Genomic DNA, 23,940 nt, shown 5'->3' on the forward strand with positions numbered 1-23,940 from the left:
ACCCCCCCCCCCCCCCCCCCCCCCCCCCCCAAACACCACCCGCTCTTTAAATTTTCTCCACTCCCCCCTCCCTCCCTCCCACGGTCAAAACACATCCAACTTCTCACCGCAATGGGAGCGAAGTGCAGGCAGAACCGGTTGGTAAAGAGACTCGTGAGGCTCCGATGCTCCGTTCAGAATACGACTGGGGGGTGGAGGGGAGGGAGGCCGGCGGTGGCGAGGCTGGCCGAGGGAATTCGGGGAGGGGGTCGAGGCGGGGAGGAGGTACGCCGAGTTCTGCGATGGGGACCCACGAGTCCGGGCCTCGTTCGTGGTTGTGGGCCCGGCGAGGAGGAGACGCTGAGGAGTTGGGTGAGGAGAGGCCCGGGGTCCTGGGGGAGAAGGTGGGGGGAATGGGGGGCCGATCTCCCCTTCCTATTTAAGGTTTGGTTTATTTTATTTTTATGATTTGACAGGATTTTTTCTTTCTTTCTTTCTTTCTTTCTTTTGGTTGTTATGATTCATGTGCATGGGATCATGGGATGTGACGGGGGAATACTTGAATGAAATTTCACCTTTTTCTTCTATTTTATCTTTAAATTTGTGTGGGCTTTTTGAAATATGTAATTCAGTCTTCCACTTTTTTTCTTTCAAACTGTCTGTTTTGGATTTTTCCAGAAAAAAGATCACGAGATTTTTGTTCTGGGATTTTATATTAACTGTGTATTCTTTGTTAGCGCTTCTCCAGTGGCTCATTTGCATGGGACATGACAGTGGAATCTGATTTTTTTTGTTTTGTTTTATGAATTCGGGTGGATTGCTTTAATCTGGTTAAATTGTGTAATTTTGTTTATTTTTTCCCTTCTTTGTTCGGTATAGCGGGCTAAATTTTCAATTTCAATTCTAGTTCTTTGATATTACCATGCAATTTATGTCATGTGATATTAAGTATTTGGAAAAGAATTTTGTTATTTGCTAGTGTTTATTCTATGGGAGGCAAATTTTATTTGCACGGGGCGTGTTTAAAAGTATTTACTCTGTTTTTCTTTTTTATTATATCTATTGAATTTACTAGGAAAAGGTCATCATTTTCAGGTTGTTTTTTTCCCTGGGTTCGATTTTTTCTTTAGTTCAGGTTTTATTAGATATTATTTTTTGTCCTCCTTAATTTGTTCTAGAGGAAAGAGAGATGGAAGTAATGGACTTTCACTAACTTGAAGTGGAGAGTGATTGATAGGAAAATTGCGAGAGGAAATTATTTCTTAGAGGATACCTCCACCTCTAATGATGTAAATGAAAAGGTTTACCTTAGTTGAAGGAAGCTATTTCTTCTACGAAGAAACAACTAATTTCTTTTTTCTATTCTGGAATTTGATTGGTAGGCGATCCTTCTTGTTTAAGCTAGCTCCTTTTTCTTCTATCCTTTGGTTTTTAATTTATGGTTTACTTATTTGTGGTTACAGCTAGTATTATTTAATCAAACACATCTTCTATTTTAACCTTTTTTTTAATCTTTTTTCTGATGGTTTCATTAATTATGTATTCTTTATAGGTTCTATCAGTGGCTAAGGCTCTATCAATACAAGCACACCCAGATAAGGAGCTAGCAAAAACACTGAACAAGACACATCCTGATATTTATAAGGATCCAAATCATAAGCCAGAGATGGCAGTTGCCATTACAGAGTTCAAGGCTCTTTGTGGTTTCATCAGCACAGAGGTATATCGAGTGTCTTTCTTATTCAAATTGGTTGGTTGCTGTATTTTCTTAAGGGAAATGAATGAAATAGCTAGATTTTCTTAACCTTACGTTTTCACTGTCAAGGGTGCGGCTTCTAAGTATATATTTACTCTCTGGAATGCTTCGACCCATTCTTTGTAGAGGCGAGTACGATATCGTGAGCTGTGCATCGTCGAAAAAATTCCCCCTCTACGTCTGTTTGAAAACATAAAAGAATTTGCTTTTTCTTGACGATTTACATCCCATCCACATCCACATCTACTGAGGAGCATATAAATCTACCCTTTTTTTTTTGGCTATTCCATCATTGCATTATGGATGAAACTGCAAACTTGACTTCAACAGGAATAGACTACAAATCCAATTTCACAAGCTCAAGGTGAAAACTTTGCAAGAAAAAATTACCTAGTGAATCATAATTAGTGCATACATATTTGCGTGCTTCCATCAATCAGTTATTATCAACAGTAGTAATTGACGAAATATAGACTATTCTTTGCATAAATTCGTGTGCTTTCTAAAGTTCCAGAACATTGTTCGGGAAATTAGTTATGGGAAAGCATTATTTAGTGAAGAATTATGAACTGCCCCCTTAATAGTATTATAATATTTATGCAGGAATTAAAGGATGTCCTGAGCAGTGTTCCTGAAATTAGGGAGCTGGTTGGTCCAGATGATGCAAGCAAAGTTATGGATATCAAAGAAAAAGATACAGATGAGAAAGTAAAACCTGTATTACAGTCAATCTTCACTAAGCTTATGTCTGCAGATAAAGACACAGTTTCTGGACTGGTTCTGAAACTGAGAAGTCGCTTGACCGAGGAAAGTAAGGTACTGCTAGATTATCTTCTAAATTTGCTGTTATGTTATTTTATTTTATTTTCAATTTTAGAGAAACCATTTATGTTCTTCTTTATCAAATTCTTTGCTCTTGGTTGGTTTAATGTTTTTCGAACAAAATAGAATATCGTACATGATGCTTCAGGCTGCTACAAAACAGGTAGCAGTGCCAATGATAGGAGAAAGATATGGTGGAGAAGCTGTGCAACGTTACTAGCAAAAAAAAAATTTTTTTTTTGGAAGGTTGTTTGCTACTTCGATTGTTGAAGGAGTTTGTGGTGGAAGGAAGAGAGAAATAAGAGAGAATAGAGGGAACTTCGTCATAGTAGAGAAATAAGTGAAAGTAAGGTAACTTAAATAGCATTCGTGATCATATTGTTGACAGAAATATGAATAGGTGAGCAAACCTTGACATGAAAATTTTCGTTGAAATAGTAAAACTATGGCCGAGTTGGCTATTAGCTGGACCGCTCTTGCCATGGAAGTGAAACCTTTAGATCTCCGTCCCCACATGTGTGATTACTGTCTCGTTATACAGCATCTTTTTATTTGCAATTGGTTATTGATAAATCCCTTCGGATAATTCAATTTGCTTAAGAACTCGCCACTTTGTTATCATGGGATTTCTATGAAATCACAGACTTAAAGCTCATATTATGAAGGGTGTACAGTACATAGTATATTATCTACACTCACCAGTACATATATTATAGCAAGACTATAGCTGCCTGTAAGTATATGCAAAATCCAGACAGAGTATTTCAATAAATCAAAGTATCCTATGTTGCACGAGTGTGGGCATTGAAAACATGGATGCAGGAAGATAATACACATAAGCACATCAAATTCAAAAATAAGATAAAAAAATAAAAACAAAATAGAAGTATCACGTTTAATGTGTGTCTGACGTGATACTGCTTCGTGGTATAAATGTTCATGTCTACAGTTTAGTGAGTAAATATAATTGCACAAATTTTAAGTTTAAATGTACAATTTATAAACTTGAGTAGGCAATTGAATGTCCAATTCTGCACCTTTATACCCACACTATTTCCAACAAATCAGTGCATAATTAGTACATACCTTTGGATCGCATTGGTTCAGAGGAACTTGGAATCCAAGAAGGCTTGTGCTCGTCAATGCTATGATCCACTAATCGGGCCTAACCGTTTGTATACATAATGATCCATTTTAGTTTGTATTAATATAGATCCCTTCATCAGCTTAGGCTAGTCTTTTAGGTTTTATTTCCTGAACATTTTTTTTCTCGTCCTTTATTGACACTGCTGACATCAATATGTGCTATTTGACTCAGACGCGGAACCTAAATGAGAAGGAAGAACTAGCATTGCTATTAGAGAAACAATATCCATCTGATATCGGAGTTATATCATCCTTCTTCTTCAATTATGTGAAGCTTAACCCTGGCGAAGCGTTGTACATTGGTGCTAACGAGCCCCATGCATATATCTCTGGTGAATGCGTTGAATGTATGGCAACATCTGATAATGTTGTGCGGGCCGGACTTACTCCCAAGTATAGGGATGTGCATACACTTTGTTCTATGCTGACATACAAACAAGTGAGAATTTTTCGCTCCCCTTTATCCCCCGCGCGCGCCCAAACCTGTTTTCGGAACCATTTATTTGATTTTTATCATATTGAACATGGTGTTTGGCCATAGTTTCTCTCTTTTTGCTGGTGTTTGTCTATGGATATTTCCCCCCCTTTTTTCCATCAAAGCATTTTGGTCATTTGTAGGGGAAGTTACCTGACAAAACGTAAAGGGGATTAAGTGACATTTCTATAGTCTAGGGGATTTTCTCCAAAAGGGCAAAACTCTTTATTTTCATTTGAATCAGAATTTTTTAATATGCACTGAGAATTCTGAAGTGCACGTATGATATGAATTCTTCCTTAAGAACGAGATCTTTTTGGAAACATGGCAAAATGCATGAGTGAAAGTAATATTTGGCCCTTACTCCTTAGTATCTGCCGCATTTACTTGTGATACAAAATGCACTACTCTTACTCTTCCATGAAAATTTATACAGGGCTTCCCTGAAATATTGCAAGGGACTCCCATAAACCCATACATCTCAAGATACACACCTCCATTCGATGAATTCGAAGTCGATCACTTGATGTTGCCGTCTGGAGAGTCCGTGGCGGTCCCGGCCTCCCAGGGCCCATCCAGGTGAGGGCCGTCTTGAAACGGGCCCCGCCTCCGAGGAAATGGTGATCAGGGAGGGTCATGTACTCTTTGTGCCCGCCAACCGTGACATCAAGGTTAGTGCTGGGTCTGACGGAAAGTTGCAGATGTATAGAGCTGGGGTAAACAGCAAGTTCTTTGAGTAGCTTAGGCGAGATAAGAAGCGGAGATTACTGAAGTCCCTCAAATAAAACCAGCAGTGTGAAAGCTCCAGTAAATCGTAGAGGCCTGGAAAGAGGTCAGTCTTTTAGTGTTCTTTTTTTTTATGTTATGCCGTACGTGTATCATGAGTTGTATAAGGACTTCAGTTGAGAAATGAAAAAATGAAAATAAAAATGGAATAAATCATTGGAGCTTCGTATCCTTTCACATTGCTGTAGTCAAGAAATCTTTATATCATGGAAAATTGCAGAAATAAGGGGTTTGTTGCAAAGCTGTTAGTAAGGGGTTTTTCTTTTTCCCGCTACTCAGCTGGTACGTATCATGATAAAACAGCTCGTGTATAAATCTCAAAAGTCAAATCATAGTTGTAATTATTTCTGTTGAGGATCTTGTAGCGTAATCGAATCTGTAACGCCCCGCCCCGGAATTCCGGAGTCGGTACGTTATTAGATCTGATGGACTGGCCTCACAAACCACCACATGTCTTTTCAGCACGTAGGGGGTCACCCATCCTAGAATTTCTCCAGGCCAAACACGCTTAACTTTGGAGTTTCTAAGAGTTGGGTTCCCGAAAAGAAGGTGCATCTTGGTGGTATGAGTATTCCAATCAAATCTATCAATACTAATCACATCACCCTCTCAAGGGTTGGGGTATTACAGAATCTTTGGGAACACCCCATGGAATTGCAAAGTGTAGCTGTCACAAATAATCAGGCACTTTTTTTTTTGCACCGAGAATACATTTCCGGCGAAGAAAGAAGCAAATATAACAAATTTGCAACTAAAGGGGGGAAAAACATTAGAGTTGGATTTGAAAATTCACAAAAATTGCGGTGAGCTCAAATCCAACTCTAATGTTTTTCACCCCTTTAGTTGCAAATTTGTTATATTTGCTTCTTTCTTCGCCGGAAGTGTATTCTCGGTGCAAAAAATTGCAAAAAAAATAAATTCACAAAAATTGCGGTGAGCGTGGATCGAACACGCGACCTTCAGATCTTCAGTCTGACGCTCTCCCAACTGAGCTATCCCCGCTTGACGTTACTTGAAATCATGAAGAACTTAAAAATACTAAATGCAAGAAATCTGCAATACAAAGCATGCTGCTTTCAGGGTTTGGTCGTTTGGTTGGATCCATCAAAGGAATCTGCTTCATAGCTGCAAGGGAAAGTCACAAACCATCTACAGATATATTTAGCCACTGGCCCTAAAGTCTGGACTACTTCCGAACTCTTAAAACTTCTACTGCACATTTTGTCAACTTCTTCTTTGTACAACTATTCAAAAAATTATAATTTTAAGAAATTCCAAGAGCAAATTCTATTTTAACAAATACCACCCACTAGATTTTGGGGAATAATCCTGATATTTCTTTTCAATTCCTCACGCACATTTCGCAGTGAGTCCCCTGTTCAAAGGATTCTTCTATTCTGGACAAAATCTTTCCGGCGAAGAAAGAAGCAAATATAACAAATTTGCAACTAAAGGGGGGAAAAACATTAGAGTTGGATTTGAAAATTCACAAAAATTGCGGTGAGCTCAAATCCAACTCTAATGTTTTTCACCCCTTTAGTTGCAAATTTGTTATATTTGCTTCTTTCTTCGCCGGAAGTGTATTCTCGGTGCAAAAAATTGCAAAAAAAATAAATTCACAAAAATTGCGGTGAGCGTGGATCGAACACGCGACCTTCAGATCTTCAGTCTGACGCTCTCCCAACTGAGCTATCCCCGCTTGACGTTACTTGAAATCATGAAGAACTTAAAAATACTAAATGCAAGAAATCTGCAATACAAAGCATGCTGCTTTCAGGGTTTGGTCGTTTGGTTGGATCCATCAAAGGAATCTGCTTCATAGCTGCAAGGGAAAGTCACAAACCATCTACAGATATATTTAGCCACTGGCCCTAAAGTCTGGACTACTTCCGAACTCTTAAAACTTCTACTGCACATTTTGTCAACTTCTTCTTTGTACAACTATTCAAAAAATTATAATTTTAAGAAATTCCAAGAGCAAATTCTATTTTAACAAATACCACCCACTAGATTTTGGGGAATAATCCTGATATTTCTTTTCAATTCCTCACGCACATTTCGCAGTGAGTCCCCTGTTCAAAGGATTCTTCTATTCTGGACAAAATCTTCCATGTTCTAGCGTCTATGATTCTACTATCAAACACACAAAAACATATAGCTGAGCAAACACATAACGCTATCAAATTCTATACGAATAATCTCAAGTCACAAACACATCCCCAATCGAATTTACCTGGGACATTTTCAATACTAATTGTATAACTTCTGAACATGATAACAACCAGAAGAGAAATGCATGAAGAAGGGGGGGTTTAAAAAAAAAATTCTTCTTCAGTGTGATCGGTCCTTTGTCCTCATTAGTACCTTAGTTATGGCATGAGCTGCGATGCCAATAGGACAAAAGAGAAGGCACAAGGAAACAGAATGCCTTGTTTCTATGTTATTCTTTATCCCATCATGAAATACTTGCCTGAAGGAAACAAAGTTAAATGTGTCAGCAACTATGAAGTCTGATGTATGTGCACTTTAATAAGATAAAGAGTGTGATGAGATGAACCTTGCGGCAAAAAGGTCTACAGCCATTAAGTGAATCCAGGCAGATGCTACAGTTATTTCGTTCGAAAACATTCTTGTTATGCCAGGTAACTGCAGGAGACATCACCACTGTACTGTCAAATAGTTGGGACAAGATTTCCTTTATCGTTTGACTCAGAAAATTAAAAGGATTGTTAAAATCCCTTTTACTATACCAAAACTCTAAAGTTGTGATAAAACTCGTGGGTTGTAATTTTATACTCTAATATGTCTTTGGAAATTGACCTCCGTTTGCATGGGTCAAAATCTAGGCTCACACAGTGGTTTTCTTTTCTTTTTTTTTATTAATTGCGGATAGGCCCCTTGTATTATCGCCCACTTGTGGATAGACCCCCTATTGCTGTGTTGTTAAGGATAGACCCCCTGTACTATCATCCGATTGCGGATGGACCTCCGAGTTAGATTTGTTGAGTCGTTACCCTCAGGAGGTCAATTTGTCCAAAAACAATTTTCTCTTTCTCTAAGGTTTAAAGAGCCAACAAATTTCACTCAGGGGGTCTAGCTGCAATAACACAAGTGGGTGATAGGACAGGGACTCAGGCATTCTAGCCGGAATTGACCTTCATCTTTTTTAAAAAATCTACTTTAAATGTGTGATCAGTTGGATTTGAATTTAGATTGCTGTGATACCATATTGAATCTCTACCACCACATCAAAACTCAGAAGTAGCTGTGCTAAGAGTTGAGGGTTGGGTTATCATTTTTTATTTTACATAACCTGTGAATATATACACATTTGTATTTAACACAGACTAAAAGATATTAGTCGGAAAGAGAAACAAAATAGTGCAAAGGACAATTTTCATTTAGGATATATTTGTGGTGGTTGATCAGTGCTCTATTTGAAATGAGAGTACAAATGTACTTAGCGCAAAGTATATGAGAAAGCAATCAAGTCATATTAGGAGCAATATGATCTGCAATATCTAGACAAACAAGTATAAAACTGAGATTATATATAAGTTTCCTTCTTATCACTTGGAACATGTAAAATTTCTATACAGTAACAAATAAATGTTTTATGAGTTCCATTGCTTCTGACAAATTAAAACCAAAATTTGATCTACAATGTAGTTCAAGCATTCTCACTGAAGCTGTAGTGGAGCTAATTCATCGAACAATATTATTTTAATTTTATTTGACGGTACAAAGTGAGAGACAAACCTCCGGCAACCAGTATTTACTGGCAAACATGAATCGCAATGTATCCGGACTCCATGAAAGGTAGAGAAGGTAGGCATATAAACATCCAAGAACGACATATGGTATGCTACTCTCCATAGTTCTTTTGGTCTACATATTAGGAGGGGGAGGGGGGAAATATTTGTTTAGATTAAGGATTTATCAAATTTCTTTTAATTATTTTGTCAATAATTATAACTCAATAAAATACTATAACATACTTACAAGTTGAGCATCAGGAGCCACGACCATCAAAGTGTAGAATGGAAGAACAGCAATTGTTCCACAAGTGAAAGCACTTGTAGCGATTTGAGATGCTGTTAGGCCTGCAACGAGAAGTTCATTTTAGAAAGATTTGGAAAATGAAGCAATTTGTCATATTGTGTCACTAATTTAATTAATCTACCAGGTAATCTAACGTGTCATGACAACATAAACTTGGACAAATACTCTTCTGTTATAGAAAAATATGAATTAAAAAATGTAGAATAACTTTAAGGATAGAACGAAAGAAATTTATAGCAGAGAGTTACAGCTAGCCGACACCCTGGGGCCTTTTCTTTGAGTACTGTTCACTCTCGTAACCTCTGGCTGGAACACAATTCTTGATCTGCCTGAAAATCTCCACTGAGGTCCGAGTATGTTTCCTTTATGTACAAATCGTTGTCCAATAAGAACAGTGTTTAGACTTTTAAAAGCTAAGAGTGGCCATCTTTCTGTCTTCGGTGAAGGAAACTGCACTAGGGAATTCCATGGCCGAGTGACCTGCAAATATAATGATGCATCAAGTCTCGAGAAACCCAAGAAAATAGGTAAATAATTTTCAAGTACCACTAGTACAAGTAGTAAAATAAGCACTGAACAACATTTAAAGAGAATGTTGTTTGCACTAACTGAAAGGTAATAAACAACTGATATCCTCAAAGTTACTTCAATTCTTAATCAACTGGATATCCACAAGAGGAGAAAGCTACCAATAGAACTGAAACATGAGAAACCAGATCGAAAATGTGAAAGAAGTAAAACTGAAGTGTTCCCATTGTTGTTCTTATGCAGTGTTGGAAGTGTCAGATATAGAAATGAAGTTGATACACAAAATGAGGTCGCTAGCAGCATTCAGTAGTCTTCTGAAGCTTAAGTAGACGCAAGACAACATTCTTATTTCATAGTACAAATATAGAAAGTTGAATCTGAAACTCTAAAACTTTGCAAATTATACGAAAACTCCAAAGAGTGTAATTATCAGCACTATAAGTAGTTCTTAAAATATATCTATATATGTATATTATTCTCTAAGCATGGGAAGAATTTTCCTTGTTCTTCCTCTATATATTAGAGTTAATAGATGGCAATGATGCCACTATCATGACAACAGGATTTATCAAATTTTTTAAGGAAATGATTTGTAAATAACTGCAATGAACTGCGTGAGTTGATAAGGTTTGATGGCTTTGAAATTTAATGAGAATCAGTAATAGACATCTTTTACTATCAAAAGTACACAGAAATTTTAAAGTTTAAACACAGCAAGCTTCCCTGTCCTTGTTAATCACGAAGAATTCTATCCAATTGTCTAATCTTGAAAAAGGGTACAGTGTCAGCAAAATAGCTGAAAACCTAACCAGATCGACAAAATAGAAAGAAAACAAGAGAAACCAACCATTGAAACACAGATTTAACGATATCTGATGATCAATGTGATGACCTACGTCCTCCAAGTATAACGAGGTCATGATTCCACTAATGATCAACTAAGATTACTATTAATCTCTCGGAACCTAATCTCACCACCCCGTCATCTATCTTATTCTCTCAACAAAGATTACTGCCGCTAAGATGCAATCGTATAGGGGTTTAATTGTGGTACCCGGTGCTTTGTATTCCCCATAAATCAGGCTCCGCAACAATGTGATATTGATATAATTGAATACTTAAATGCACTGAAGTTGATGTAGGACGCATAACAAAAAAATTCATGGAGGTATATACACATTATTGACTTTCCCACAAAGAAACAATCATATCTCCTAATCCAGAAGGCAGATTCTAACATATTATATATTTAAATCGCTTATATCGACGAGATGAAACCAATCAGATTGTCAGATTTCCAAAATTACCTCGTATTCATTTTTGATAGAAATTCGAAAGTAATCAGTTTTTTATTCATTCTTGGTAACAAAGTTGGAGTCCCTTTAAATTAGGAAATAAATTCAATTTTAATTCATGTAGGACTCATTTGTTTCCTCTATTATAGAGAGTCTTGTTAGGCAGGATTTAATACTTTCTATTTTTTATAATCCTATTCTAATTATGAATCTATTTTGTTTTTCTATTTAAGAAAAGATATGTAACTTTGAAATTATTAGATCATTTTTACCAAAAAAATTCCTCTTTTAATATTTTCTTCGTGAATTCAGAGATCGTTCCTTTTGCATTTAAAGAGCACCCCTTGGTAGATTTCGAGATTTATCACTTTTGCACTGTTTTAATTAGTAGCAGAGCCTTGTTTCTGATCCGATTGTAGGTGATGAAGCACATGTTACTTGAACTTAGATTAATACTCACACAAACCGACTTGCATTGACAATGAAGCATTTGAACTCGTCAAATGGGTGCCAAAGACGTGATCCAACTCCATAAGATGAATTCAATAATGATGAGGATGAAGACCTACCTCGAAATCATGATCGTTCTTCTCAGAATGAGATATCTATATACTTAAAACATGAAGGTTGATTTACTGTCTTTCAATGGGAATCTCAATGAACATGATTTTCTTAATTGGATTGATGAGGTGGAGATATTATTCAGGTACTTGGGAATCACAGAAGATCATAAGGTTAAGTGAGTAGCCTGCCAACTTAAGAGTAAAGCATCTTTTCGGTGGCAATCATTATGCGAGGATCGAGCCCGTCAGCAGAAGCGTAACTGTAGGCACTAAAAATTGCCTTTAAATCCTTATCAGAGAAGTTCAGAACAAAACTGCTAAAACCTCGCCCGAAATAGCCAACATCTCCTTCAGGGAGTCGATGGTTGCTTGTTGCTCATCGAGTCTCCTGGATATCTCGTCAGGGATGCCAGTCATGTGCACACTCACGTGCCTGCCTCGAATTGAGCTTGAAGTCTGCGACGTTGTCGTTGCCGAGCAATCGTCGTCGTCGTTGTCAGAGACGGACGTCAGACCCGTGCCGGCAAACGGGGTGGCCACCCCTATTTGAGCGTGAGCGTGTTGGCGAGGTTCAGGCTGGCGAGGTTCGCCCGTTAGGCGAGATTGGTACACTACGCCTGCGCCTGTCTGGCGAGCTGTTGCTTCGCCTTTCTGGCGATCTTGAGCCGTCAGGCGAGATTGGTGAAGTCCGCTTGTTTGACGAAGACCTCTTGAACTGCAGAGTTCGCCAGGTGCCCTTGGTTCGCCAAAATTGAGCACCTTGCTCACAGAGTGGGGCTCGCCTAAACTGGTAGGCTCGCCCGTTTTGAGCGGTTCGCCAAAACTGGGAACCTGGCCCAAGAGGTTGGGCTCGCCTAAACTGCTAAGCTCGCCTGATTTGAGGGGTTCACCAAAAATGGAAACCTGGCTCAAGAAGTGGGGCTCGCCTAAACCGTTTGACTCGTCTGATTTGAGCGGTTCGCCGAAACTGGGAACCTGGCTCAAAGAGATGAGCTCGCCTAAACTGCTAGGCTCGCCCGATTTGAGCGGTTCGTCAAAAATAGGAACCTGGCTCAAAAGGTTGATTCCTCTCAAGCCTGAATAATAATTCAGGCTGTCGTGGGGGATGAGGGATTGCGCCTCGAGACGAGCGAGAGCTTTTCGTCGCCGCTGTTTGGATCTTTTTGAACGAGGAGCGTTCATGTCGACGACGGAGACGTATTCTGCGTCGACACAAATGGTTGATTCCTCTTGCACAGGGGTCTGCGAGGATCGTTCATCGACCCATTCAGCAGCCCCTAGACCTGCATTCTCGAATCTCGGCTCGGCCTCAACTGGTTCGGGGGGAAAAGAACCCCCTGCCTCGGCTTGGGTAGATCCCTCAGGCTTGGTTGCCTCAGCCTCTTGGGGCTGGGCCACCCGCACGACTCTGCAACCATCGCGAGATGTATTGCTGCGAGAAGAGGACGATTGTAAGTACCCTTCGAATTTGATCACAAGGGACTCAACAGTAGGGGGAAACGCAGATATCTCCCAAACCGTAAGGAATTTGGCGAAACGGAGGAAGCGAACCGAAGCCTTCGGCTAGGTTCGGATGGCTCCATCTCGTCGAGATAGGCGATTTTCATATATAATTCGTCTAATTCCGACTTACGGTTTGAAAGTTACGGCCTATTCTTCGATCCATGCTCTAGAGCTCGCCTACAGACCCAGGGTCGTCTGCAGTCCCCAGCTTCGCCTGCACCTGCAAATCCACCTGCAGACCCAAGTCTGCCTGCAGTCCTAAATCCGCCTGCAGACCCAAGTCTGTTTGCAGTCCCCAGCTCTGCCTGCAGTCCCAAATCTGCCTGCAGTCCCCAGCTCTGCCTGCAGTCCCAAATCCGCTTGCAGACCCAGGGTCGTCTGTAGTCCCCAGCTTCGCCTGCACCTGCAAATCCGCCTGCAGACCCAAGTCTGCCTGCAGTCCCCAGCTCTGCCTGCAGTCCCAAATCCTCCTGCAGACCCAAGTCTGTCTGCAGTATCAAGATCGCCTGCAGACCCAAGCTGCAGACTCGCCAGCTCACTATCAACTGCCCACTTGGAGTATGAGAACAGTTACATCAGTGGTCAAATCCCACAAATCAAGGGAGAGGGCACAGTACCCCAAGACCGTCAAGCGGCCGCTCACAGTACGAATGATTGGGCAGGTGTCGAGTCGACCTGAACATTCATAAATACAGCTCACCTCGGCTGTCTGAGTCAAGAGCCGGATCCGCCAGCACTCGGTGAGCTGTCCAAGCCCACTCGAGTACCAGGAACCCGCTTTCCCACCTCTCTCGACCTGAAGAGAGAAGATACGGTACTCCAGGCCCGCCGAATAGCCGCTCACGGTACAAGTGGTCAGACAAACGTCAAATCAATCTGCACCCTCATAAATGCGACTCACCTCACTTGTCCAAGCGAGAGGCGAAAGCCGTCGGTGCTCAGTGGGTTGGTCAGATCCACTCGAGTATCTGACAACCGTCGTCACACATACGAGGAGGGGCTTTCCCGCTCCTACTTGACGTGATGCCAAACACGACTCCTCGAATGACCGCTCATGGTACAGATGAACAGCAGGATATCTCTGAACAATGTATGGTCACATCCCATGATTCAAGGAGCGGCCACGCTATCTCTCCTCTATTTAAGAACCTCGCCCGGCTACAGGAAAGAGGTTCACACATAGTTAATTGATTAATTCAATCAGTTAACTGAACCACCAGCTCTCGACTCCCAACCGAGTCGACGACAAGCTCTTTGCATAACTCTTGCACTGTAACGTCTTCTCCTAGTTCTGAGCCCTGATCGCCGGTGAACTAGAAGACTCAAACTCCATCGAACCGAGTTTCTACTGTGTATTGAAGCTCCGGCAACAACTTTGATCGGATCGTCCAAGGGAAGCAGACTCGGCGCGAGCACCGAGCGAGGCGTCCTATCGCCACCAAGGAACCCACGTTAAACAAGGAGGGCATTCCCTCCGCTTCTGTTGTAAACATTTGATTTATTAGTTTGTAATAAGCCTTCTTATCAATACAAACGAAGTTCCCTGTTTTCGGGAGATCAAAATTTACACCTACAGTAACATTCGATCATGGGCGAATACGAAGGAAGTGTTGAAAGCTCATTTTCTTCCTACCTATTATTATGTGTTCAATCGATATCCGAGTTTACACTCTAAACTATGATCATGTAAAGATTAAGCAAGCATAGCTTGTCCCTAAGCAAGACTCTGAGGTTGTGAAGAGCATTGAAAAAGCATAAAGAAAGAAGAAAGACCTCTAAAGCACAATATCTTCCACAGAAGATGCACCATAATGCAGAATACTTGTGATGTTATCATTGACAGTGACAATAGCAAGAATTTTATCTCTCAGCGTATGATGAAGAAGTTAGGCTTGAAGATAGAGAAATGCCCCACCTCCTACAAGATCGACTAAATGCACAAGAGCAATGATGTGCAGATCGATCAGGTGTGTCGAGTATCCTTTTCCAATGGCCATAACTATATTAATCAGGCGCTGTGTGATGTGGCTGAGATTGATGGTTATTATATGCTTTTAGGTAGGCCATGATAGTTTTACATCGGTGCCTTCCATAGAAGCAAAGACAATGTTTATATCTTCAAGAGTGATATACGTTGAATTGTACTCATGTCTTTTATAGAACAAGAGTCGTGCAAGATAAGAGACTATTGAGAAGAAGAAACTTTTGGTGGCAGATAACGAGCCTTTCACAGAAGGCTTGAAGCAATCTAAAGAGGTCTATGCCTTGATTGTAATTGGAAAAAAAAGCCTATCCCTCTCGAGATTCCTCTTAAGGTGAAAACCCCTATTGCAACTGAGATTCCTAGTGTCGATGGTGATATGTCAGTAAAGATAGATATTATGTATGAAATTCTCGAAGCTATTGTTAATGATATTACACCTGCTAATGTTGTTCCGATTGAGAAGAATGGTAGAATAGAGAGCGATGCGAGTGATAACATGTGTAAACTGTCTGGCAAAGAATTTACAGCAAAGAAATGAAAGAATTGGGGATGGAGTACGAGAAAAATTCTTCTTCGATTACAATAATTGTCAATAAGTTCAACAATGTCGAGATGATGTTTACAGCACTATAATATAAGAAGCAACAATGAACATATTTAGAGGAGTTTTTCAAGTAAATTAATCCACATGCCGCCAATCACATGGTGTGGAAAAGATTCATTTAAAAGTTTGATTTAGATAAAGTTTTAACCAAGAAGGCAAAACAGAAAATCGTTGTTAAATACAAGGCAGATGTTGATCGATGCTGGAGAAAAAATATTTATCGAGGAAATTACTATTCAAACAAATATAAGGTCAAGGTCAAGGTCAAGGAGACTGATGTAGGACGCATAACGAAAAATTCATGGAGTGGGACGATCACGAGCTAAACGCGGATATGTACGCATTATTGAACTGCTCGCAAGAAAACGACAATATTCTCCCAATCCATAAGGCAGATTTTGACATAGTATATGTGTAAATAACCTATCTCGACAAGACGAAACCAATCAGATTGTTAGATTTCCAAAATCTCATCACAAGTACCCATTTTTGTCAAAAATCTGAAAACAATCAGCTTTTTATTTATTTATAGTAATAAAGTTAGTTAATTTAGATTAGAAAATAAATTCAATTTTGATCCATGTAGTACTGATTTATTTCCTCTATTCTAAGAAGCCTTTTTAGAGTAGGATTTGATACTTTCTATTTTTTTTATAATTCTATTCTTATTATGAGTCTATTTTATGTTTCCAATTCAAGAAGGGGCATGTAACTCAAGAATTATTAGATCATTTTTATCAATAAAATTCATCTTTTAATATTTTCTTCATGAATTCAAAGTTCTTTGTGGATTTGGAGATTTATTTTTTTTTATTCAAAGAACACCCCTAGTTGAATATAAGGTTTATCACTTACAGGCTACGTTAGAAGTGAAGCAAGTTCTCAGCGATATTCATCAAGTTCTCAGCGATATTCATCAAGGAAATAAAATCAACAAGATCATACTACACCCAAAACAGGCGGAAAAAAAATTCAATCTAGAAAGAGCAAAAGAAACATTTTGAACAATATCGACGACTAACTTAATCCAAAGAAATGAACAGCAAGGAGAAAATCCAATATCAACTGAGGGAATGCAACAAAAAAAATCATAAATTTCAATTCGATCAGTCTATGAAACTCCCAGCTAGAATTGATAATAATATTCAACAAGGTACTGAATTTACCCTATACCATCACGAAAAACACGAAATTTCAATGAAGAAAGGGAAAAAGAAATAATTTTGAGGAATACCCACTACAAATCTGATCAAAAGAAAAGTACCCATCAAAGAATTCTAGCAAACAAGGGACGAGAAAAAGAGAACCTGAGCTGCAGAGAAAAGCATTTTCCAAGAGAAAGAAGATTGTAGCTCCTTTCAAAATGAGGCATCCATCCAAAGAGAAGAGAGAGATATAGAGACCAAGAGAGTGCAGCGTGCACTCAAGAAGAAGAAGAGAACAAGACTTAACTCCACCTGCTCACTTTCTCTCTCATCACTTTCTCTCTCTAGAGGAGGCTGACAAGGGAACTGAAGATGCGCATGAGGGTGGGTCAAATTTTCAAAACAGACCTCTTTTGAAATTTATTCCCAAAAACAGACATGTTTCCAACTTAATTTCAAAAACTGACCCAGTTGATTGAAACTGACGGTTTTTAAAAAAAAATTCACAAACGAACTCTCGTGAAGTTTTGTTATGAGAAAAAACTTCACGGGAGTTCAACTCCAGTGAAGTTTGTGAACTTTTTTTTTCTTCAAAAAACGACTCAGTTTCAGTCAACTAGATCGGCTTTTGAAATTAAGTTGGAAACAGGTTTTTTATGGGGAATAAATTTCAAAAAGGTCAGTTTTAAAAATTCCTCCCATGAGGGTGGCCATGGTCGGTTTGGACTGTAGAAGGCCACAGAACATGAGTGCTCAACTACAGCACTACAGGGATTGAAGCACTGAGTCAAGTCAATATTAATTTAAAACAAAAACAAAAGATAAGGAGGTGGGTGATATGGATTAGATAAGATTAAGGAAAAAATTTGAAAACAAACCCATTTTAAAACTTATTTATAAAAAATAATTTATTCTTAACTTATTAGCCAAAACCGACCCAGTTTCTTAACAAAATTTCGCTGAAACTGAGTCGGTTTTGGTGGGAAAAAAAACCAAATTTCATAGGACTTGGTTGAAACTGGGTCGGTTTTCTCCTTAACGTACCAACGGTCTAATTTTAAATTTCCACATCTTGCACACCATCGCACCAACCCCTAGAAAAACTGTCATCATGGAGGCAATTGGTCGAAAAGGAGGAAAAAGTGTTTATTTATGATCTTTCTGTTTTACACTTATTCAAGTATACATTTTTTGAACCATCAACTAGCCGGTGAATAGAAGAATCCCAGGGAATAAAAAGCAGGGAAATGTTTTAGTTCTTCAAAACTACATTTGCAAGAGAAACGAAAGAATGCTTTTTTTTTTTTAATGTATCATAGGTCTTGTTTAATTGTCAAAAAAGTGTGCGGATTTAATGTTAAATGATATAATAAAACTCGTAGAATATTTTGCATCCCATCCGGCACCAAAAGTTCATTAGAAGAATTGTTACGATGAGTCTTTTATGCATATGTTTTGAATTCTGATAGGAAAATAATAATTTTCAACACTGTTTTGCTGAATTATGAGGGAGAAATGTTCTCGCTTATGAGAACATGAAGCGTGAAACTCAAATCAATAGCACAACGCGCACATGACTCTCACGATCGTCATCCCATTATCGTTAACCAACCGCGGGAGGCACGCACATGCTCTCCATAAAAGCTGGCATGTGATTCTTCCCTGTATCAATGAACTCACTCATGTGCCTTTAGATCCAAAAGAGTAACTACAACTTGGTCTTGTCTCTCTAAATTGACGTTCATGAGACCTATATTTAGAACTCAGAATGATGCGTTGATGACTTAGCTTTCATTTCAAAGGCTCGTGGTTCCTATAGAACTCAGAATGATGCGTTGATGACTTAGCTTTCATTTCAAAGGCTCGTGAAAGGAACCACGACCCATAAACATAGAACTAATAAATCTGTGTATATCAAATTTGATAACATGAGAGATTGTAACTTCCGAAATATGTGAATGCTTCAAAGATTTTGCAAGTGATCACCAATGACAAGAAGTAAATCCAATGAAGAAGAACGAGTGAGTATTTATGTTTTCGCGCTGAAGAATTAACCAAGTTAAGAAAAACTTACATCTCAAGTTACAGAAAGTAAGCATAAGGCAACTATTGTATAGTAACTCCGAAAATTCTCTGAAGAAACTAAGAAGACAGACATGCTAACTATTTCTCAGCAAACTTGCACGGTTCCAGACAGTTCATTAACTTCGTTTCTTTCTGACTATTGGGAGCTCAATCTTAGGGTCCCCCTTAGAGATCCAGACTTTTTTAGTTGGGTTACTCTCTTGAAGGAGATTTTGGACAAGTTTAGTCTTCTTCATGTCTACGTATCAGAATGATTGAAGGGAACTGGTAATCATAGACTGGAGCTTCTTCAAGTCCCATGACTCCATATTTGGGGATGCGGCAAAGCCAATTGCAACTGCAACCATGAGCACAAACAGTCCACTCTTGAGACAGCCAGAACCTCGGGAAATTCTGCCCGAAATCACCTTGCAATGCTTGTCTGCTTCCTTAAGAGATGCTTGGTTGCTGGCATCTACGGCCACCGACAGGGCCTTTTCGTTCTGGAAGGGAATACACAAAAGAGGTCCATTACAGAAAGCATATCGTTTCACGTAACATTATACTGTGCAAATATTAGGATAAATTTCACAAAATCCCCTTCAAATTGTCTCACATAAGTACCATGACTGACGGCAGTTACTTTTGAACAACTTTACCTTATACAAAATATAATTTCTACATTGTCCTTTTTGGATAAGGGCAGGAAACAGTAAAAAGTTTAGCTTAGACTTTTTACTCATTTATAAGAAATTTCCAACAATCCATAGGGGTCTAGAACACACAAACTTCAGGGGGTTTCGTAATTCACCCTAAAAATTATCCAGCTATAAAGCTATTAAACATAAATTCAAATGTGATCAGTTACCTCAACCCTTAGGCTCTTAATTGTCTGTCTCAGAGCATCTGGAGGAGAGAATTTGGCTGAATATTCCTTCCACTCATTGGACAATTTACGAAGAACAGCAATGCTTGCACCAATATTCTCCAAGTGCAGTTTTTCCTGATTTTGATGGAGATATCACAGAGCAAGTGAAGCAAGCATAACTATCAGTTGCAGAGACTACTTAGTAACATCCACAAACCCAAATTGGAACAAGAGAAGCTTACCCATTGCTTGTAGCAATCAGGATTCTGAACCAAACACCAGACGAATACATCAGCTGCTTCTCTAGTTAACACTGGATTGTCTGCCAAATTACGGACGTTATGGCTGGGTAATTACGAGAGAACATAAAAGAATAAAATAAGTGGCTGCTGTAGAACTTCTTACTTTCCTGCATTGCTTCCACAGTTAAAGGCAACAGCTGCTGTGATGCCTGCTTTGTAGTTTTGGTACCTGGAGAACCAGCAAGGGCAACCTCCTTGAGGGTGGGATATATTGCCTCAAACCTCTCTGTAGCCTGAACAAGATAAGGGCTTAAAAAAATTGCTCCACGAGCAACACCTCATGAGACTGAAACCAATAGCATCAGCAAAAAGATCAACAAACCTTTACTCGAGCAGATTGAGCAGGAAATGTTGCTCTCATCAGTAAATCAAGTGCAGAAGGTGGCACCAAACGCTCTCCTTTCCTAACAGCACCATTCAATAAAATGGATCGAGCTTTTGGCCCTGACAAAAATCTGGAAAGTGAAAAAACAAAAGTTCAGACCCTCATAATCAGACACTTCATAGATTCTTTTTCCCCAGTTCTGAAGCAAACCTCTCAACCAACTGCAGTGCAAAGTCCCTTGACTGTGGGTTGACATTAGGTTTTCCAGAGATCAAAGGCAACACATAATGAACCCAAGCATACATTCCGGCAACAAGGTCACCTTGAGAAGCCTGTGTATCCAAGCTCTCATCAGTTTGATCTGAACTAAGTAATGAGGAGAGGTTGTATTCTAACTACTTCCGCATAAATATACGAGGTATACTACCTGCCCAACAACCCATACGTGTACTGGGAACTTCTCGTGCCCTTGATATTTGGGGTTATCCCTTACTTTTGGCAAAATGCTGACCAAAATGTCTGGCTTTCGGCGCAATGTCATTGCCAAAACAACAAATATTGCAACCTGCAATTTGGTGTTGTCAGAATAGGATTTCAGAAAAAGCTTCCAAATAGATAGGTATGAGCAGACATGAACATCAACTTCTCACCATGCATTTGAAATATAAAAAATATATAAAAACATATAAAATATGGAAAAGAATGAGAGAAACTAGAGTCCTACTGCCTAATCAACAACTCTATTTCAACTACATAACATGTCTTACCACAAACTATCTTACAGCCAACTCATCCAACTGCAAGTCAATTAAGGATACCGGTAAATTTACATAAGGTTAACGTGTACTAAAGAAACTAGAATGTATGTGCATGCTCACAGTCTCATGTACAAGCTATGAAGCACGGATACTCCTCCGGAGACCACGAATCCGTGTCTGACACGAATCAGAAACGGATTCGTTCACGACACGTGCAAGACATGTGTCGGACACGGTCAATCCATGTCCGACATGGGTCAACGGGTCAACTGAGAGGGATACGGTCAAGAAATATTGGACACAGCTTGGATTCGTTAAAAAAAATTGAAATACAAAACCTGTAACCAAAACCCAAACTCAAAAGGGAACCCTAATATTTTCACTTCACTCACCTGACTCTCGACGCCACCTCGTCCAGTGATCGCGTCTTCTCTAGCATCTCGTCGTCGATCCTCCACCCGAAGCTCGTCGTCTTCGATCTCCTCCACCCGAAGCTCGTCGTCGTCGATCTCCTCCACTCGTCGCTGCTAGGTGAGATCTCTAACTTGTCGTCGTCGATCTCCTCCAGTCGAAGAACTGATTCTCTTTTTCCTTCTCTCTCTCAATATTTCCGTCTCTCTCTCTCTCTCTCAATTTCTCCATGAAGCTCATCGTCGTCGAACTCCTCCACTCGTCGCTGCTAGGTGAGATCTCTAACTTGTCGTTGTTGATCTCCTCCAGCCGAAGCCGAAGAACTGATTCTCTTTCTCTTTCTCTCTCTCAACATTTCCGTCTCTCTCTCTCTCTCAAATTTTCCATCTCTCTCTCAATCTCACCCTCTCGTTCTCTCTTATCTCCGTCTCTCTCTCTCTCTCTCTCTCAACTTATTTTTTTTAAAGACTTACCTTTTTTTGTTTATGAAGCTTTGTGCTACTGCTGATTGGTGAGCAACCGAGCAAGTCACTGACTCGCTTCATTTGATATTTTTTTTCAATTTTAATTTTAATTTTAATTTCAGTTTTAATTACAGCTTCAATTTCTTAACATATGAATATATTTTCCAATTTCAATTTCATATTTTAACACAAATAAATTATTAACATTACACAAATGAATTATAATATTAACATTTCAATTTGTTATGGGCTTATCACAATGAATTACTTGTTAGTCAATAATTTGTTAGTCAATAATTTTTTTAGTCAATAAATTATTACACAAATGAATTATTTGTTAGGCAATGAATTATTTGTTAGGCAATGAATTGTTACACAAATGAATATACATATTTAATGAATGAATTATGGATATTTATTTTGGCAATTGTGTTGGAAAAATTACACAAATGAATATACATATTTAATGAATGAATTATGGATATTTATTTTGGCAATTGTGTTGGAAAATTTGATTGATCCTTCATCCTTGCTCATTGAATGAATTATGGATATTTATTTTGGCAATTGTGTTGGAAAATTTGATTGATCCTTCATCCTTGCTCATTGCTGCTTAACTCTAAGGGGGGTTATTCATTGGTGTAATTTGGGGATAATGGGATAATTTGTGGAACATCAGTGTTTGGTGTTATTGGTTGAGGTAATTAGAACTGGAGTGAACTCTTTGGTGTTATTAGTTTGTTGGTGTAATTATCCCCCAAAAACTCTATTACCCCTAAAAATTATCCCAGCTATATAAGCTTGACTCAGCCCCCAAGCCCAAAATTACCCCCTAATTTAGGGCTGAGCACGGTTCGGTTCGGGTCGATTTTTACCAAATTTTGAAGAACCGAACCGAACCGTATATAATTCAAAACCGAACCGAACCGCTGCAAGTCGGTTAAGTGCGGTTCGGTTCGGTTTGTTCGGTTCTAAGTCATGAAGGCAAGCCATGCATCTCGACTAGCTTAGAAATCTTTTCAACAAAAAGGCTCAAGCTGTCAAAAGCCAGTGATAGCACTGATATATACTGACTTTCATAGAAGGTGCACAACTGATCCAAAAACTATACTAAAGTTACATTATCTAACATTTTGAAAATCCTTGGAAATGTAATTAACACGAAATTATCCTAAAAACTTACACCACTAAGCGAAAAAATAATTTGTTCTCATACGCTCAAAAATACAATCTTTTCCCCATTTCCACAGTTAAACAAAGAGATTAAGCAAAATAGAAAATTTGAGAGAAATTTCAAAAAATAAAGTAAAAATAAAAATTTGAACTTGACCCAACCTGGAGGCGTCAGCGATGGGGGCGATGCCGGAGAAAGCTCTGTTGACGAGTACGGAGAGGAGAGAGATGTCGCCGACATAAATGAGGAGGCTGCGAACGAGGCCATCGTTGTTGGAGACCCAATCGCTCGCAAGATCTCGCTGGGGTTTTGGGCCTTTGTATGAAGAGGAAGAAGATGAAGATGTTAGGGTTTTGATGGAGATCCTGGGGATGAAATGGGGACGGCGGATTGAGGGATTGCTGGAGAGTTAGGTTTAGGTTGGGTTACGGGTGACTTGGGAGTTTATAGTAAGTGAACAACGGGTGAACGGGTCGGGTAACAAAATGGGTATGGATTACTACTTACGGGTCAAAATAAAGGTTAGTGTTAATAGCGGTCGGTTCGGTCTGTTCGTGTTAAAAAATTTTCAACCCGACCCGAATCGACTTAGAACTAAAATCGAACCGAACCGCTAATTTTCGATCGGTTCGGTCGGTTTCTTCGGTTTGGACCGAACCGTGCACACCCCTACCCCCTATCGCCTCCTGGAACAAAAGAGGGGAACAAATTACTCCACTTTCGATCTCGAGCTCGATCGAGAAAAAATTCGTTGTCGTCGTTCTCGAGGTCGTTCACCCGCTCCTCCGTCGTCGTTCTCGAGCTTGAGAGCCAGATCCACCGTCGCCGTTGTTGAGGTCGATCGTCACCGATCTCGAGCTCTTTCGCCCGCTCCGTCGTCACCGTTCTCGAGCATCGGATCCGCTGTCACCGTTCTCGAGCTCGAT

General features: G+C 39.4%; 3 protein-coding genes and 2 non-coding genes across 5 annotated transcripts in view; 1 reads left to right on the forward strand and 4 right to left on the reverse strand.

The window, feature by feature from the left end:
• LOC109845521 (mannose-6-phosphate isomerase 2-like) lies at positions 251 to 5,141 on the forward strand. The gene is given in 7 exon segments (XM_020414774.1): positions 251 to 385; positions 387 to 423; positions 1,532 to 1,699; positions 2,339 to 2,551; positions 3,876 to 4,142; positions 4,615 to 4,754; positions 4,756 to 5,141. Coding segments are annotated over 7 exon segments (1,092 nt in total). The 5' UTR covers positions 251 to 281; the 3' UTR covers positions 4,919 to 5,141.
• TRNAF-GAA lies at positions 5,894 to 5,966 on the reverse strand. Its single transcript has one exon. It is a non-coding gene; the product is annotated as a tRNA-Phe (tRNA).
• Positions 6,591 to 6,663, reverse strand: TRNAF-GAA. The gene has a single exon. It is a non-coding gene; the product is annotated as a tRNA-Phe (tRNA).
• LOC109844608 (protein MAO HUZI 4, chloroplastic-like) lies at positions 7,124 to 17,000 on the reverse strand. The gene is made up of 6 exons (XM_020413713.1): positions 16,811 to 17,000; positions 9,275 to 9,506; positions 8,967 to 9,067; positions 8,724 to 8,852; positions 7,522 to 7,610; positions 7,124 to 7,434 (listed from the first exon to the last, which is right to left on the reverse strand). The coding sequence occupies exons 1-6, from the start codon at positions 16,829 to 16,831 to the stop codon at positions 7,296 to 7,298; spliced, it is 711 nt and encodes a 236-aa protein (XP_020269302.1). The 5' UTR covers positions 16,832 to 17,000; the 3' UTR covers positions 7,124 to 7,295.
• Positions 18,628 to 23,940, reverse strand: part of LOC109845997 — a 12,772-nt gene continuing 7,459 nt past the window's right edge. Inside the window, exons 2-9 of the mRNA XM_020415222.1 lie at positions 21,358 to 21,489; positions 20,635 to 20,772; positions 20,418 to 20,539; positions 20,205 to 20,337; positions 19,986 to 20,115; positions 19,823 to 19,902; positions 19,581 to 19,715; positions 18,628 to 19,215 (exon numbers count right to left, since the gene is read on the reverse strand). Coding sequence (XP_020270811.1) covers positions 18,979 to 19,215; positions 19,581 to 19,715; positions 19,823 to 19,902; positions 19,986 to 20,115; positions 20,205 to 20,337; positions 20,418 to 20,539; positions 20,635 to 20,772; positions 21,358 to 21,489 — 1,107 coding nt within the window. The 3' untranslated portion in view covers positions 18,628 to 18,978. The remainder of the gene's footprint in view (positions 19,216 to 19,580; positions 19,716 to 19,822; positions 19,903 to 19,985; positions 20,116 to 20,204; positions 20,338 to 20,417; positions 20,540 to 20,634; positions 20,773 to 21,357; positions 21,490 to 23,940) is intronic.

This window comes from Asparagus officinalis, chromosome 6 (assembly GCF_001876935.1).
Source record: "Asparagus officinalis chromosome 6, Aspof.V1, whole genome shotgun sequence".
Lineage (NCBI taxonomy): Eukaryota > Viridiplantae > Streptophyta > Magnoliopsida > Asparagales > Asparagaceae > Asparagus > Asparagus officinalis.

What these genes read in the sequence shown, in the direction of transcription:
- LOC109844608 (XM_020413713.1), bottom strand. Translation starts at nt 16,831, where the DNA reads ATGCTTTTCTCTGCAGCTCAG. An exon ending in TGCTTTTCTCTGCAGCTCAG is followed by an intron (nt 9,507 to 16,810) that starts GTTCTCTTTTTC and finishes TTATATTTGCAG; the next exon opens with GTCACTCGGCCATGGAATTC. An exon ending in TGGCTCCTGATGCTCAACTT is followed by an intron (nt 8,853 to 8,966) that starts GTAAGTATGTTA and finishes CCTAATATGTAG; the next exon opens with ACCAAAAGAACTATGGAGAG.